The sequence below is a fragment of the Poecile atricapillus genome, chromosome 2 (genome assembly GCF_030490865.1).
Source record: "Poecile atricapillus isolate bPoeAtr1 chromosome 2, bPoeAtr1.hap1, whole genome shotgun sequence".
In the NCBI taxonomy this organism is placed as follows: domain Eukaryota; kingdom Metazoa; phylum Chordata; class Aves; order Passeriformes; family Paridae; genus Poecile; species Poecile atricapillus.
In genome coordinates, this window is record NC_081250.1 from 80,287,832 (window position 1) to 80,306,715 (window position 18,884).

Genomic DNA, 18,884 nt, shown 5'->3' on the forward strand with positions numbered 1-18,884 from the left:
AGTGTTACTCCCATCTGCTTTCATCACAGCTAGGTGCTATTGGCTAATTACCATACACTGTAGAGGAGGGGGGTGTCTGTCTTTCCGTTACATCCCGATATCTTCCGAGCCGCTGGGCCCTAGCTTCTACACTGATGAAAGACTATGTAGAAGTGGTAGCTGATTGAAAATCCCAGGTTTTGTCTCTGCGTTGTCAGCTGGGAAAGAAAAGAGGTTGTGGAGAGGGGAGGAGAAATGTTCTGAAGGTTTTATTCTGATTCTTAACTATTCTTTTAGTTCTGTTAATAAAGTTTTCTTTATACCTTTTAAGTTTTGAGCCTGCTTTGCCCTCTTCCTAATTCATATCTTACAGCAGGAATGAGTAAATAATTCTAGTAGGTGCACTGGCAATTTACCCATTACATTATTTGATGCATTGGCCAGGAAACTCAAATTGGTGAACCTAAACCACTACAACACAACAGTGAATTTTAGTTAACAAAGAAACTATTTGATACTTTAATTTTGCTATCACTTAGAATGGAATAAAAGATGCCATCTAAGTATGTGACTACATTATAAAAATTAAAAAAATGTGGTGTTGCACAGTCATGTTGATAAGTAAAATTTTGATTCTTCAAAATGTTAACCCTTATTGATATGGGTTAACCCTTATTGGCTTGGAAGTCAGTTCCAAAGCCAGCAGCATTCTCTGGAAATGTAAGCCCCTTATCTGGTTGTAGTGGATGGTGCAAGTATTTTTAAGGAAGATGGTGGGAGTAGTGTTTGGATGTTTCCTCATTGGTAAATGATTGAGACTGCTGAACAGATGGCAGTAAAGGCTGATAGGTTTTGGTGAGTCTGGTGATTGGTATCACATAAATGCTCAGCTATACTGTGTGTACATCCCAGGTCTGTTCAAGATTTGTCATTAAATTGCTCTTGAGTGTATGTAAAGCAAAATCCAAGTTTTCAGCCAGTTGAGTCTTCCTTTTCCATTGGAAGAGTTCCTCTTCTAGACATCTTGGTATTGCTGAGTAATTCAATTATCACAGGAAAAATCAAGAGCAAGTCTAACTTGCTAAAACAGTCATGAAACCACCAAGTTTCAATTTTCAGCTGTGAGAGTCATTTATTTTGTCAACAATGTGAAAACAGATCAGGTAAAATGCTGACCTGTGGTGTTTATTAAGAGCTGTTCTTGGTGAGTATTAGTAATTGACCATTTGGCAGCTGCACGCACTGAGACTATTTTTAATAAGGTGAGGAATTTTTTTTTAAGTCTCTCTTTAGATACATGTTGTGCCTATATTCTGCAGTCAGCATATGTTCTCAGAACTGGGATGTGAGGAATCTATTCCATGGAAATTTCAGTTTTAGAACAAAACATCTGATAGTGAAAATGAGAATCTATTTAGGCATATGAAACAAATTGCCTTTTACTAAGCTTCTCTCATTTTCTTTTTGCACAGTGCTTGCTTAACAAATGGTAGTCAATAATCTGCCTCCTGATGGGTTTTTTTGTCTTAGATGTTCACCTTCTTTAAAACCATTTTGGTCTCTGTGACTACTCTGCACTTCTGTGGCAGCATTGATAATAACATTTTGCCCTGGAGTCAGTGATTTTTACAGCAAGATCTCAATCTTTCAGAAGGGCTTTTTTTAATAGGTAGCAAACCAGATGTATAGAGATATGAAATGACATGTTAAAAATAACAATATATTTATGCCTCCCATTTCCTTGTCTCTTGCTGTGCTTACTCTGCATGATCTCTGCCTGACCTACAGCAGTTCTTTTCTTAGTTTAATTCATGGAGTTTGTGGCTGTGAGTATATTGCTTTGCTTTTATCTCATGTCTTCAAGCCATAACTCTTTATCTCCTAACTCAAAGCTGCAGGACTGAAGGCGAAGCTGATTTGCTTTCTTCTTTTCTCAGTGCTCTGATGTTCTGCAAGGAAAATTTGGCAGAGGAAAATAACTGTCAAAGAGAAAGAGCAAGACAAGCCTAGCAGATCAAGGTTTTCAAAATTGGCTAGTAATTTTAGGTGCACTACTTTTGGTTGTGCAGTTGACAAACAAAAGACTCACAGCCAGGCCCTTGTAGTTTGGCAGCCAAATTCATTAGCATCTTTTAATAAACTTGGATACCATGCTGTCTTTATAGATAACCTGATTTTAAACAGCTGGCTTAAGTAAAATTTTATTAGCAAATGTAATTCAGTCTGTTGAAAAACATGACTATTTTTACTGTTTGTATATTCTAATCTTAACTATAACAAGAAAAGTTTACCATCAAAAAAGGTTAATACTTGTCTTCTGACAAGCCAGCTTTTAATTTCAGGTATGTGGTACTCCAGTTCAAAGGGAACAGAAGTCTCAGCTGTTCTTGACTTTGCATTGCAGACTGATGGGAGCTGCACGGCTGCAGGTGTAATCAAACCTAGCTGATGCTGGTTTAGACCTAAACTGTCTGTCCCATGCAGCCCAGGGCCTGAAGGTCAAGCAGATCTTGCAGGTGTGGAACTAGTTGTCCCTCCCTCCCTCCCTGCTTCTGCCAAAGCAGGGCCTCCCTCAATATTGGACATCACATCAACATCACATCTGAGACAGGGCAACAAAGCAGCTTTGTAGGGCATCTTCAGTTTTCCTTGTGCTTTTGAAACCTGTTGAACAGGCTGTGTTTATATAGTCTCGAGACAGTAGTTGATGCATCATTTATATGTCTGAATAAAAATTCTTTTAGAACCTAATTTAGGATGTATTTCCTTATCTTAAATTCTAATTGGGCAGAACTTGCCTAGTTGTATGTATTCCTAAGAAAGCAGTTAGTTGAAATAGTTGCTGATTTGTTATTCTCCAAGACCTGTTTTATAGGTTGCTCTGAATTTTTGTTGAATTTCTAGGATATATCCTCCAATGTTATGTTGCACCAGCAGCAGTCCATGACTGATTAGAATGCAGAGATCATTTTGGTCCTGGTCTTGCTTAATCGTACTAACCTCAAAATAAAAATTAATTAGAGCAAGTAAAATTATTAAAAGTGCCTGTGCGGTTTAAAAGCTGAAGTCTATGTTTTCAGGAGAGTCTTAGACATTTTGGAAACCTAATTAAATTAAAATCCTTTATGAGGTTACATGAAAGTAGAACTTTGGCTTTAAATCATCTTGCTGATTTTGATAATCTTAGTATCTTTCATCATCTCTCACAGTAAATGGTAATCCTTTGCAGGTGAAATTCACTACTTGTAGCTATGGAGGAGTACAAGGACATCCTCATCAACAGCATTTATTTAGTCAAAATTTTTCACAGAACCCAAGAGCACTTCAGATAACATTTCACTTTAAATGAGCATTATTTAGAAACAGGTGAAGACACAAAAAAGTTTTTTGGTTTCATTTTTTTTAAATTTTAGTTCTTTACTGTCAGCAGAGACTTTGTGACTGTTTGTGTTGTTTGAGATTACATTTTGTAATCCAGATGTATAAATCTGATACACTGACACTCAGCACATCATGTGCTTTGGCAGGAGAAGAGTTAGTTGAATAAGTTGAATCAGAGGGTTGGTGAGGGAGGCAGAGCCTCTCCTCCAGTCTTAGTACAGTTAAGCACAGCAGTACTCATATGCCATTGTCCCACATACACATTGTCCACGTTGGCCATAGAAAACTACTTTGGTGTGGTAGTACCATAGAAATAGATATCCATAAGAGTCACAGTTGCTGAATCCTCATTAGCAAATGAAAGACTAAATGGCCCTGGACACTGATTTGTGTTTTCACATACACTGACTCTCTTCAGTGGAAATTGACTGCCTGTGATTAAGTTAGTGTAAGAAATGCAAGACTTACGTTTTCTTCCTGAAGGAAACTTAGATGGAGTGGGAGAATGAATAATCTGCAGGCTGCCCTTGGTGAGGGGGATGAAATGCAGTGAGGAAGAAAAAGGAGCTGTGAAGGATATGGAATCACTTCTAATGAAGTGGACATGAGATATAGCAAATTCTTTAAGTATTTTGCTTATCTTTAGCGAAAGCATCTTGAGATGCAGATAGTACTGAATTCATACTCTTGTTTTATGTGTACCATCTTGGTAACATAATAGGTGTTTAATGCAGCTCTGCCTGTCTCCTTTTTTCTACTTCTTTAGAATATCCTTGGTTTTTAAGAACAGGCCTTATGTCAGCTTCTTTATTAAAGAATGTGCTGCGGAAATTATGCTAATTAAGCTGGAGTGTAATTATGGGCTAGAAGGATTATTTCACAGTCAGAATCAAATTGTTGTAGATAAGTGTGCATTAACTTAATAGTGTGAGGCTAATTAGTTTTGCTATTTACTCGTAAAATTTTTTAAAAAAAGATATAATCAGTTAGACAAAAGCCTGAGAAATTAATATGTTGCAAAGCCAATGGGGAGCATACTCTGAATCTTTAATTATTGTTTTGCTCGATTTTTTTCTTAGTTTTTCTATTCTGAGCTTGCAATGGATACAAGTAGGTAATTAACAAACTTTATTTCTACTTAAAATATGTATTATGCAAGTAAAACATGTGGTTGCCAGTTTGACAGTTATATATCTGTAATTCATATTAAAGCAGTTACAGCATCAGAGTGTCTTGTACTCTCCACAAAAGTTACTTTTTGCTTTGGATCTCATTGTGTAGCAAATTAAGATAGAGACTTTATTTTCTGTATATATCAAACTTTAATTTTTTGTTTGTCAACCAGCTGACATTAGTCTTTAGCATGGCTTAAGGAAGGAAAGAATGAAGTACTTTCATGCTGAGATACACCCACTAAATACCTCTTAGAGTAATGCAGTGCATAGTCATGGTACAGACCTGAAAAACAACAAACACAGAATTACTTGACCTCCATCTAAAAGACTGAAAGCTTTGAGGTGTTTGCCAACAAACATGTATTTTTATATGTTCCAAAAATACCCGTAATAGCTCTAGGTCTCAGGCATTCACAGGTGTGGAAGGAAGGCTGCTGAACATCCTCCTTTATGTACATTAGTATCAGCTTCTGGGAAATTCTAATACAATGATTTGATTTGTGCATATAAATTCATTTACAGAATTTTTTCTAATTTCTCTGAGCATAATATGCCTTCCATTGACTTCAGATTGAAAGAGACTCCAGTATAAATTAAAAATTAGTGATTAAAAAGTGCAATCTCAAACTGAAGTCTGGTGTGTTCTGTACTTCATGTGCAGTGTTGTCTACAGGGCTTTACTGTATTATCATCTTTCCTTTTGCTGAAATGAAAGAACATAGAAGAGGGACATATTTTTATGAAATAGAAAAAAATTATTTCAATAGTGTATATAGTGATTTTTCCCCTAATAAATAAATACCACCAAATATAATATCCTCTGTTGCAGAACAGTTCCATGGCTTTTCCATAGTGAGTTTTAATGAAATTGGATATCAGTTTAATTTTAATTAAGTTATATCAAGAACACTAGCTTCTATGGGAATTTGTATTTGCCATTAGAAGAAAACTTATGAACAGCAAGTATTGACACAAACCTAAAAAAATCTCAGACTTTTCCCACTTCCAGCCTCCCTTGTGTAAGCAACACAACTGAAAATCTGTGAACTTTGTCATGTTTGAAATTGACTTTGGAATTTGCAACAAGAGCTTTGAATATGAATTTCAAACTCGTACATATTTTTCCTAACACAACCAAAAATATAAAATTAAGGATGTGTAAAAAACATACTTTTTCTGCTTTGAAGGATTTTATAGCTTCAGTTGATGCTATCAGTTGAGCACAGAAGAGTTTCAAAGTTTGAGGGAATGGTGGTGTCCTTTCAGTTCCAATAAGGAAATATGGAGGGAAGGATTACCAAAGACTGAAAAGAAATCAGCTCTGAGGTGAAAAGGAAAAGGTAGGATTCACAGTCTATATTTCCTGCTGCTGGCAAAGTACATTGCAGGGTGTCGCTTACCAACTAAATTCTTGGATCAGTGAAAGTAATGGGCACTGGAATTTAGTATATCAGATGAAAAATCCACCCAGAACATGTTGCATGGAAATAAGTACCATATGAGTAACAACTAAGTAAATTATGAGTAACAACTAAGTAAATTATGAGTAACAACTAAGTAAAATATGAGTAACTAATTCTTTTTCTGTCAATGGCTGTACTTGCACTGGCTGAGGTAAGATTTTTGATAGATTGAGGAACATATTTTCCTTTAATATATTCAAGTTTCAAAGGCCTCTTTAGGATACTGATTCTGATTTCCAGATGACAGATCCTTGGCAGTATATCCGTTACTCATTAATAAGGGCAATTGCCTTGAGTCAGTACCATGATTATTGTCTCCAATGGATTTATTAGATACATGCAGTGTTTCACAGTTGAGCTGGAAATGTTTCTGTAGAAATGCTGTACAGCACATTCTGCAGCCTCATTCTTTTACTCAAGAGCAAAAAAGTTACATCCCCGTTGTATCCTGACAGGATGGCAATTAAGGGAGGAGCTAGTTTTCCCTATTCAAAGGATGTTTTTCTGTGAGCTGGATTTTACTCAGGTGAAACTATCAAATATACATGTGAGATGTTTATTTTAGGTTCATTTAAAAGATACAGCCTACTTCTGCACTAAACTCTGAATATCATCCATGTAATTTTTTTTTTCTGGTTCAGCTTTTGCATTAATTTTAGTAAGAAACTTCCTTGTTTCAGCTTAGATTCACTGTTCTTGGTCTGATCTTGTTGCTGATACATCAGTTCAGAGCTGTGGATTTCTTTGGTGTTGACGAATCACTGACAAACTCATAATTCTTCTGCTGCCTTTTGAGTCATTTTGAAGACTGTCTGGGTTATATTGTGGCCCAAATAAAGATCAGAGACATGACCATGCTAGATAGACAGCTAGAAATCATCCTTTCTCCGTTTACTTCCCCCTTTAAGTGCTGAAGTAGAGCTTTGTTTTCTTAGTATTCAGAAAAATGGGACATGTATTATGTTTGTTGATGCTTTGAGCAGAATAGGACAAAATTTAAATACCCAGTTAGAAACAGCAATACCAAGAACAAAATAGCACTTCTTCTGAAAGAATGTGTGACAAATCTTTTTTTTATTATTGTTATTATTTATGAACTGAAACTATTGTTAGTTTATTTCAACAGAATGTGAGATGGATTTAAATTCAAACCAGATGATAGCTACAGAAAGCCATCTTTAGCTTAAGCAATGGCTGTGGCAGCATCCATGCCAAATAGCAGAAAGGTAGCAGTCAGAGGTTGGCTTTGGTATCCCAGAAGGTGTCTTCTTGCCCTGCACTCCCCTGAAGTGCTGTCCAGATTCTCTGTATTGTTTGATATACTTGAAAACCTTTAGCAGTCAGCTAACAGTAAATCAGTCTCTCTGGGTTCTGGGAGTTGAAAACCAGTGTCCCTTTTAACTTTTGCCAATTTTCTTTTCCCTCTATCAGAGAGTCGTGTAAGCACTGTCTTTCTTTACCCATGCCTGGCATGAAGATGATGTATGTACTATGTACTGCATTAGGAGAGTTCCCTAGAATTTCTACAGAGCTTTGAAGAAGGTGAAAAGCATGTGATGGGGAAGTAGCAATAGTGTTTGAGTATCACTACTCATTGGTGTTGGATATTTTTTCTTGCATCCAACAGCTTTTATTTGAGAAATTTTTTAATTGTTACTGACTCCATGAACTTTCTGTCTCCTGAGTGTCAAGTGTGTCTTGCATTATTGTATTGTTTTGGTGGTTGTACATTGAGATACATAAAGCTAGCATGCAGGAGATCAGTTTTCCCATGCATAAGGAAAACTGAAATAAAGGCAGCACAGGAAAACCTGTATTTCACTTTGACAAGAAGATCAATTTGAAGTTCATTTATAGTATTGCACAGCTTGCAACTTTTGTGAACAGAATTAGTTCCTCAATTTTTCCAAAAGACTGAATAGGAGTCTAGTTGTAAGAAAAGAAAATGAATACTGTTTGTTGTTTCTCTCTTTAAAAAATCAGTATTAGAAAATTATGTAAGCTTTTTTCTTGGCTTTCCAGAGTTGGTGTTTCAGGACAAATTCTGGACTTAGCAATTTGTATTGTTTTTATTAATATGTTGAGTCACTGTTAAGTTTTACTGTTTATTATTCATTATTAAGCATCAAATGAATGCCTATTATTAAGAGTTTGCTGTGCTTAGGAAGACAGGGAGTGCTGCAAAGTGTTGCATAGATAAGAATGATGCCTGATGTGGATGTGTGGGAATGAGAATGGGATGGATTTCTGCTGTGCGGCAAGAAAGCAGGGCAATAGCACACTCAATGGAGTAATCATTAAGGACTGAGATAACACAAGATATTTAGGATTAAGACTTTCAGTTAGTTTAGGTTCACACCTTTTCCTGGTGCCCCACCCTAACTGTAAAAAGTATTTCTGTAGCTTGTGCTAAACTGTACACTCTGTTGGAATTTCCTATTTTCTGCTATTTGCACACATAGAAAACAGCAGGTTTCTAGTGTTGGTGGTTACTGCTTTCCTGTGGCAGTCTCCAGGTTACCCAAGCAGTGATACGTCTAAGCTTTATATTTGAGAACAGGAGAGAAACATCCAGTTTCATTTTTTCTTGATTTACCTAAACCTTAAAAAGCTTGACTTTGTCATCCCTGCTGGAAAAGGGCAGAAGCAGTTCTCCTGTCACTGCCATCGAACTTGAGATCTGGAGCCAGAAACTTGATCAGGCGAAGAGTGTAGCAGGGAGAGACAAACCTTGTGTTGTCACATCCCTTATTGTGAAACTCATTCTGCTTAATAGCACAAAATTGAAAAGTTTTGACTGGAGAGAGGTGGAATGCCTCAAAACCTTTTGGAAACTTTTTGTGGTTCTAGTTATTTCAAAAAACAATGGGAATGCTTTGAGCCTTTCAGTGATACTATGTGTGCCAGCTTCCCCTCCTGCAGATGAGTGTGGTTTAATTCATTAACATTGGTGCTGTTAGGCTAATGTTTAAGTACTCCTGCTGCTTTTTTTCACTTTCTTTTTTTTTTTTTTTTTTTATAGCTGCAGTGTTTAGGTGTTACCATACATGTAGGGAAGTAAAATAAATATGTTCCTCTCTAAAATGCTTCTCCCACTTTCCTAGGGAAATCAGGGGTTTGTGGAGTAACAGTTGTTCTTTAGAAAGGATACATTTCTGTATGGCGGTAGAGGAGCAGAGTCGCAAAAGCCTTTTTTTTCTCCTGTTGTTGAAATACCAAAAGGTTTAGGAGCCTTTAGGAGTGGGAACAGTAGTTCTAGAAAAGGAGACAACTTTGATTTATGGGTCTCTGTAGGTGGAAAACCTCTCAAACCTCAGAGAAAGGTATTATATAATTACATATTTTTGTGACAGGGAAAGTCAATGAGTGAGTCAATGAGTCAAGTCTGGAATCCCCTAGGTCTGTGTACTGTTCTGGTCTCCTGTCTAAGTTTCCACCTTTCTGATCTATGTGGAAAGCGTATCTGTATCTGTAACAGCAGTGCTGCCAGTGAATAACATTTCATAATCTCCTGAAATTTGCCCTGTGACATGTGAACTAGTGTAGGTGGAGGAAGGCCAAGCTGGTCTCTAAGGGAAGGGTTAACTTGGCATATTTTCACAGCTGCAATGTACTGAGCTACAGTAAGGCCCTTTTGTAGTAGGAGGTCAGAAAAATGTTACACATCACAGGGAAAACCAAGATAAATTACTCAGCTTAAAGACATCTTGATATTTTAGGTAATTTGCCTCTTACTTTCTTTTGCAGAGGCAGTCCCTGTATATGCGAATACCAGCAGAGGAAGAGATAAAACAATTTTTTCAAGACTTTAAGCTCAACAGCCCCAAAAGATAAATATCTATTTTTAACTGAAACAAACAAACTAAACAAATCAAGTAATACAAATGGCAAAGTAAGAGATAGCACTGAATTCCCTGCTCCAAACACACAGTCTAGAGGAGAGATAATATTGTACCAGGTACAATGGGTATGGTTACCTCACAGTACAGCCAACATTTTCATTAGAATAAGAAATGCAAGCTCCCTCATAGGGCATGAGAGAATTAACATATAGATCAGTACCAACATAGAGTGAAAAAATATTTCATAAAGATTCATGAAAACATTTTCATTAAAAAGACATTTGTAAATGAAATTGGGGTAACCTTGAGTAGATAATACTTACACCTCTGAATACAATTACATTGTATTGAAGGCAGTAACCTGTAGCTGTAAATAGTAACACATAGTCCAGTATCATTCGACAATCTTTACTCAATTGAATAATCTTTAAAATCTTTTCCTCTTAAATGAAATGTTCACAAATTCTAAAGACTGTTCAACTCCAAGCCATTTTTATTACGCTGAAGTAGTTCTCATCTTGACTCTTCACATGCTCACCTCTTAGTTGTTGGTTTTTTTTATTCCAAAATCTAAATAACAGAAGAGTGATGCTTTATCAGAGAACACGTGAAGGGTACAAGGGCAGAACTGTGGGAAGGTTTATTTGCCAAGTCAGTTCTAGCCCTTTGCTGTATTCAAGATGTAATTTTTTGAAGTACTGGATTAACCCAGATTTATGGTTGTGTTAAAGACCTGGGACATGCTCAGCATCTCTGTCACTGTTTGGTAGAGCTGGACAAGAATCCTGTGCATCAAATCCTTCTCTGCACCTCATTAGCAGACACTAATACATTGTGAAAACCACATTGTGCTGAATCTGTGTAAGCACTCCTGCATGGCTGTTTTAGTTTAGGTCACATGAAAGCATAAACCAAGGAAAATGTCATAACCCAAGAGCAACATCCAAGTTTTTAGCAGGAGTGCCAGATACTTTTACAGCTGTTTTACATACAGTCATGTTAAATTTGAAAAGCTTCAACAAGACCAGCTTTTCAGAAAGTGTAAAAGCCTTTTAGAAGAAGAAAAAAAATGGTGAAGATTTGCAAGATTCCAGAATCACAGGTTTGGTGAGATGCTCACATTTAGTCTGTGTGATGGTGGATTACCTGTGCTCAGCCTTAGGGAGCACCCCACACAGGCTGCAGTTCTCAGGTTGGAATCAACAATAACATAATTCTTTGTTTCATAAGAAATCAACATTGTTATTCATAGAAGGTACAGCTTCAGTGCCTTTTCTGTCATCCTTCTGGTGCTTCCAAATTTAGACTAAACTATGTCAGATTAGTTTGTTCCTTACTTTTCCAGTGAGGTTTGGCTTATCTAATTCGAAAGGACAAAAAGAGAAGCATAGGGAGCTGTCTGCTGATAAGGGTTCATTTCTGTCCTTAGGGGTTTGCATTAGGCCCAAACAAGCTATTCCTACATCTTGTGGTTGGTTATGTGTTGTTTGTGTCACCGTGGGTCTGAGGATGATGATCAATTGCTTGTTACTGTACACTTCCTTGACCACGTTTGACTGGAGAAGGGAGTATGCTCAAGGGTTTTGAGGGTTTTCCAAGGTGAGAGGAACAGAGATTGATCTATCTATTTTATTTCCTAAAATTGTGTGCTGAAGTTACACAGTATTCATATGTTCCATTTTCAAAGCAAATATAGTAGTTCCTCCTCCTTTTAAACTGTACCAGATCATTCAGAGTGAGTGGGCAATCTCTGCATATGTATGTACATGTATATATGGAGAAGTATGTTTGAAAAAGAGAAAGTACTTCAGGGAAGCATTTCAAATTTAACTCTCAATAAATTAAGTGTAACAAGGCTGTGTTCTCTTGTGTCTGACCAATTGTCAGAGAGCCACAGAAAGAAAATAAGGAAATAAATTGTTAGATGGCTCCTTCCTCTTTATATCATATTCCTTTTCTGTGGATTATGTTTAATTATTCTTGATTTATTTTTCTAGTTGAGTTTAACATCCCATCTTTGCTTTTTTTAAATGTACTAAGAAAAGTCCTTAGAGAGAGATTCTTGTAGTATTGGTATATTGCCTTCCAAATATTTTAGTAGATATTTTAACACAGGAGAGATATCTCCTTTAAACACAGGAGTAGTTCTTTGATCTTCTCTTGGCTTTTGATTAGCTCTCCTTGTGTTTGATCCTGAACTACATGTAGTTTGTTTTCTTTTAGTACTACCAGAAAACCATTTTCACAGCTCTCCTATCTGAAATAAGGGAAAAGAGATTTTCAGACTTTATTGAATTGAGGGAGGAAGCAAACAAAAGGGTCTATGTACACATAAATTCAGCAGGAAGTATTTAAAACTGGCATTAGCAATGCCACAATGTATATGAGGTAAAAATTGAGGAAATATCCTTAGCTCAGATTGAATTGTGGTTTCCTTTCAGCACCACTTCATATATGAAAATCTTTCCTTCACCAGTTTCACATACATATTAAGACAGCCAGGAACACATAGACAAGTTTGGTTTAAATAGTCTTGTAATAAAAAATAGTGCATTCTCTTTCTTTGATAAATGCTTGGTGGTAGTTCAGTCTTTGTCAAGCATACGGTTCTTTATAGCGGGTGTCTTCACAGCACTGCCTTTGGGGAATGCTGCAGAGACAGGAATAGCTCTAGGTGTCAGTGCTTGCCTGTGCCAACTGCCGGATCAGATGTAAATGTTCTGCTCTAATAATGTGAATCAGAAATAAGAACCCAAGCTCTCATTAGACTGACAGTGACCAATGGCTGGAGAGTAGACAGAACCATCACACCTGCTCTTCCAATGCTTTGTAGAAGCAATCAGAATCCTTAGTTACCAGCTGGAGACCTGTGTTTTAAAAACTCATTTAGTAGCCTTTTTAAAATCAGTGCACATATACATGTAACATGATTTTTGGTTTTGCTTTTCTGTGTACCATCAGCATTTTCAGTAGCTGAGGAAGAAAATTATGGCATACTTAAAGCAAATATTCAGATGCAGCACATCCTCTGTGTTCAGCAGCACCTCTAAGTGAACCCACAGAGCCAATGCACTCAGCTGTATTACAATCTCTTTAGTTTGCATCTCTTATTACTTTCCGGCACATGTATGTGGTACGATAGCAGGAACAGGACCTGTTTTCAGTGCATTACTTGCAGTACCCAAGTCAGCCTGGATTTCAAGGTGCTACTGCTTGTATGTCAGCATTGTTGTGTCTCGTGTAGAACTCCTTGTTGATTCTTTTCAGTTGTTCATATTAAGATATAGCCTTTTGTGATAACTCCATGCATATATATGGCCAGTTTACATAGAGCTTAGTGTTCCCCTTTGGGTTCTCTTCCACTCCTGGGGCAGTAGTCTGGTGTAATCCATGGAACATCTGCCTTAGTCACCACTTCAAGCTAAAACCTTCTGCAGGATTCAAAATACAATCCTACAGCACAGTTTCCATCAAAGAAAGAGGTTGGAACACCTTGGTGTGTTCTGGTCAGTCTTCTCAGTTGAGGATGCTTCCTAGAAAAAAATGAACTTTTACAACCTGCCAAAATATTTGGAGCTTATTGCAAACGTTGCTTTCCAGACAAACTGAAGTTCTTGCTTATCTGGGATTCTCTTCTGGAAAAACTCACACTGCCACCAGAAGTCTTTGGCTGACCCAAATGGATTAGTGTTCTTACTCCAAGGAAATCATGGCAAGTGGAAGTTTAGCGAAAGATCTTGCATGTACAGCTATTGCCTTACTCTTCATTTTTGAGTCAACCACACTGTCACAGTTTCAGAGACAGACAAGTGACGAGAACACACTGAGTTTGTGCAGGAACAGCCAAATTTTATTATTGGGCACCCCCTTTTATAGGGGCTTTAAATTTCCCATGGTTATATACGTGATTAGCTAAGGGTCTCAACTCCACCCAGCTCACTGGCCAACGATATGGGCGCATCTGTGCTTGGAAGGGATTGGCTGGGGTCCCCTGTTTGAACTTGAATCTAATCTATCAGTAACATGCTAGGGGATTTGTTTACTTCAGCTCTTCTAAGGTGCTAGGCTGGTGGAGCTGCGGGCTGTGAAATCAAATTATCTGTGCAGCTGTAGGCCAGCTACAGCTGTCACACCCCACAAGATACTTTGTTAGCATTCTCAAAATGCCAAGCACTTCCTCAGATTTACTCCACCTTTCTGTCTTGTTTCACCATCTGTGTGGATTGCCTCACTCAGATTTTGTGAGTATGGTGACGTTTTAATAAGAGACACAGGTTTAGATAGTGTTTGTTTAGGATGTTCACTATGATTTCAAATTCTGCTTCATTCTACTTTATAATTTTACTAAGTGTGAATTTTGTTAATTTGCATGTGGCACAGTATCAGATGTTTCACAGAAATCAAGGTAGATTGCATTTTCATTAACCTTCTACTTTCCTTTAATCTATCTCTGTCAAATACCAGCCCTACTACTTTTCATTGGTAGGGAGTAAAAGATCGCTTAATTCCAGCTCTCTCCTCCTAGGTGTTACTTTTTCTTTGGCTCTCTATTTTAATACATACTTTTTGTCATTTGGGTAGGTATGCTTGGAGGCATGGCCTGGATGTTTCTCCCACATCCATGCAAATTATTCCACATACGTTCTGTGCCTTTGTCTTTAAGGAACACCAGTCCTCGTTCCTTCTCCAGGCTTCATTAAGTAGCCTTTCTAACTTTTCATAATAAGGCTAAATTTAAAAAAAAATAAAATAAACCCATATTTAAATTTTTAAAATAAATGTTTATAAAACTGCAAACTTGCTGTTCTTAAAAAAAAATCCTCTTTCTCATTCTCACTTTTTTCCACCAGTTACATAAAACAAATGAAAAATTTAAACTCCTAGAAAATACTCTTTCTTGCCCTGAAGGCTGCTGAAATTATCACAATTATTCATGCAGCCCTAACTGTTGACAGAAGTTTTTGTTTGTTTTATGTAGCTACTGTATTTCATTTAGAAGCTACTAAAAGTACATCTTAGAGACCATCTGCTTAAAATGACAGTGCATACTAGGGCTAAATTTTTAAACTTCTTTTCCTGCTTTGTTCATTATCTGTCCAAAAACTGGTTACATAACAAACTCAGTATTCAGTGCTAAGGGTTTCTTGTCTGAATTAATTTTCTACTTACATCCAATGTGAACACATCCATTTGCAACAAGTATTTATATCTCAGTCATATGCTGACTTTTTTGGGACATCAGGGGTAAAAGTAGGGAGAGCCTTGTTTTAATACTTAAGTACCTTGTAAAGACTGCAGGTTCCTCAGAACAATTAACTGTCCCTTTGATGAAGGGGCCTTTTTCCTTTTGCCCCCTCATAGCCTGTTCTGTTCTGGATTCCAAGCCACGAGGAAAAAAACCCTGAGCTGATGGTTAGAGCCCATAATGTACTCCTGCGCATAATAGGCGTTTTGTTTAGTTGCATTTTGGTTGGTTTGTTTCTTGGTTGGATTAAGTAATACACAGGTTGAGAAGGAGGAAATTTCCTTTTGGAGAGAATTTGTTGGTATAAGTTTCCACACTTCGACATGTAGTTATTTGCTGTAAACAACTCATTTCAAGTGTTCCCCCTTGTTCTCTTGTCATTCAAGCTGTTTTCTTCTGGTATTTTGCATGATCTCCAAAATACCCACACCTGCACTTGGCATCTAGGATTGAAAATGAGAATAAATTAGAAGTGAAGGTAGGATAATTAATTTGTTTTCAGTGAGGTTATTGGATTTTGCTTTCATTTCTTATTTTTATTTAAACAAAAAATCTGGAAGATGACTTTGGTTTGGTTTGAGCTGTTTCTATAGAATACAGATCTAATAGATTTGAAGAACCTGTTAGGAAGTGTTAACATTGTTAATTGAAAGAAAGATAGAAGAGGAAGCTACCCTGCCAGATAGCATTGTTTCTGTGATCTCTAGCAATTTAAACATTAAAAAAGGTGTGCTTAACAAGAGAATCCCTTCCTCTTTACCGGCTAATGGACTCATGGTAAGCTGGAAATGTGATGCTTGCAATCTTCAGCTATTGAAGTCTGTAGCCTTCCCTGATACCTTTTACAATGATCTCTGATTTTTCAGAATATCAATTAAATGTTAAAACCTTTTTGAACCTCTGCAGATGTCCCTTGCAGAGGTTTCCAACAGTCTAATCACCTAAAAATGCATTGGACTAGTCCCTATGTGATTTATTACGTCTTTATGGTTTCATTGTATTAGATATTTAATGTGAATTCTAATATTCATGAGTTAACTTATGTTTTGTCAGAAGAGAAATAACCAATGAAATTCTGAGTGGTTTTTTTACATCTCATGTTCATATTCTGAATCTCCATAAAGATACAACTGTAATGACAACTTGCAATCTTGCAAACATCACATATGAGAACAGACAATGTTCTGTAGAAATTCATTATTATTGTAAAATGAGTCTTCCTTCCCTGAAATGTCATGGAGAATTGTTGTATTTAAAGTGTGCTTGGGACAGATTGGAGAGATGCTGTGAATTCCCATAGTGGTGTATACTTGGCCTCAGTGCAGAAGAATCCCTATAATTTAGGAAGGAGTGTGATGATTAGGATTATTTTGTCCAAATATTGTAGCTGGACTCTGCAACAGGTCTACCACGGGATTTTTTTGGCAATGAGGTCCCAGATGACCATGGTAACTGCAACAGAGGTAACTGCAACTCTTTTGCAAGTTACCTCTTTTTCCTAACCTCCTTCTTGTAGTTTAAACATGTATCACTAGATGGAAGATGGTCAAAATATTTATAAGGCACAAAAAATTAGCTCTTGGGGAGAAGACATGTGATAACTAAGTATATCATGCACAGAGGCTGCGTGCCTTTCTGGTTTTAGGGACGCAAATTCCAAAGCTATTTCTATTAATGATTTTTACCCGTAAACCCAGAATGGAAAAATTCACCTGAAGTGAGAGACTGATTTTAAGTTAAGGTCTGAAAGCTGCATAATATGTACTGGGACTAGTTCAGCATACTTGGATTCAGTTTTTTTATGTGATGCTAATGGCATTTCATGTTTTGTGGGATTGAAGTGCAAAGACTTGAGTGCTCAAGTAGGGCCAGAAATGTGTAAGAGTTTTACATTGACTGCATCTGAAAACAAACCCAAACAAACAAAGACAAAATTGGTCATTGCTTTCTATATAAGAGTGATTGGTATTGCATAGAGAGCAGTAAGCAAAAAGGACTTTTTTACAAATTAGAATTTCATAGCAAACCTTTTGTGGTAATATGAGCATGTATTTTCTTTCTTTTCTTACATTAAAGATTTCATATAGCCTTTTTATTTAAGAAACTATCAGTTAGAGAACTAATTCCACAAAGTTACTTCTTCTAGTTATACTTTGTATAGTTCTTTTTCCAGAGAAGTTTAAAATGAACTTAGCTTCATATTTGGTTTTAATGTTTGCTTTGATAATAATGGGGGGAAAAAGATTTCATTTAGACATTTCTGTCTTCTTTGTTGACCTAACTGTTGGCACATTTATCCACTAATAGCAGAAATTTTGATGAATCTTTTGTATTTGCTTTTGCACAGAGAGTTTGGGTGGCGGGATCCAGAGCTTCCAGAAGTTATACAGATGTTACAGCATCAATTTCCCTCAGTACAGTCAAATGCTGCAGCCTACTTACAACACCTCTGTTTCGGAGACAATAAAATAAAAGCAGAGGTAAGATTTATAAACCCTTTTTCCAGCAGTGTTGCTGTCTGCTATTTATCATCAATAATTATCTATGTGTGCTGTAAAAAACTTAAAAGAGACATCATGGATATATGCCTGGACCCATTTTACTAAAGCTTTCAATTAAGTCATTTGTTGCTGTTAAATGTTAAAAATGCATAAAATACTGTTGTAACTCATTGTTCTGTTTCCTTAGGAACAGTTTGATTGATTGCATACCATTTAAACATTGTACTGTAGTTGTTCACTAATCAGCTAGTGGTGTAGTCTTGATCTTGCTGAAACATATGGGCATTTCCATAGGGCTCTCCAAGAGACATCTGAACACTAAATACAAACACAGAATATGAAAATTACACAAATAAGTTCTAAATCAAAGCATCCTTTAATGCATAATTGTGTGAATAGGTTTCATTTCACTGGTTTTGCAGCTTGAATGGTGCTCATGGGTCTTATGATCTTGGAATTCAGTGCAGATTGTATCTAAAATGTAGTTCAGACATCAGTATAGAGCTTGTTCTATACGTGTTGCTGACAGGTACTTCTTTCTTGTTTGTTCCCGGTGGTTAATGGGACCAGCACAGCTTTTGGCACAAGTTAAACAGAAGGAAGGCAGCTCTGAGGGATCTGACAAACACACAGCAGTCAACTAAAACTGAATAAGCAAAGCTATTACCAGCCTCAGCTGCTTCCCCTGGCCGTGTCAGAGACACTGCTAATCATGGACATATGGCATGAACATAAATCTGTGCCTGTACTCACACCTTTTAGCCTGGCATGTAAAGGTAAACTGAGATCAAGATCTGCTATTGCTTGTTTGTCAGAGCTGTGCCATGATGCTAGCTTGCCAGTGCTTCATCCTCCTCACCCTCAGCACAAACAACTCTGTGGATATATCCCACTATAGAACCTTCCCTTCCAGGCTTTTTTATGCTCAGGAAATTCCTTAGTGAGTAAGCATGTAGTCTGCTGGGATTGGCAGAACTGCACTGGTTGCATACATCACCTCAAACATCTTAGAAATAGTAATTTAAAAAGTATTTATATGAATGTTAAAGTGAGGAATGTTGTGGAGAAGTCTGGTACAGGTATAACTGAAAATTTTAAATGCACGCTTTCTCTGTACTTGACTCTCATCCTTACTCAGAAATTATTTTTTCAGTAAAAGAATTGATAAATCTCTGAGAAAGGCAGTTAAATTATTAGAGCAATTTACTTATTGCACAACCTCTGCTGCCTCCTGTTAGCCATAGATTGAGAGCCCTCAGGTAGCTGTCCTGTTTAAGGGAGGAAGATGGTTTAATTTT

General features: G+C 36.9%; 1 protein-coding gene across 4 annotated transcripts in view; it reads left to right on the plus strand.

Annotated features, from left to right (window-relative positions):
* CTNND2 (catenin delta 2) overlaps positions 1–18,884 on the plus strand; it is a 691,061-nt gene that overhangs the window by 506,264 nt on the left and 165,913 nt on the right. For all 4 annotated transcript variants that reach the window (XM_058831646.1, XM_058831649.1, XM_058831647.1 and 1 more), the window contains one exon: positions 17,433–17,565. In XM_058831646.1, coding sequence (XP_058687629.1) covers positions 17,433–17,565 — 133 coding nt within the window. The remainder of the gene's footprint in view (positions 1–17,432; positions 17,566–18,884) is intronic.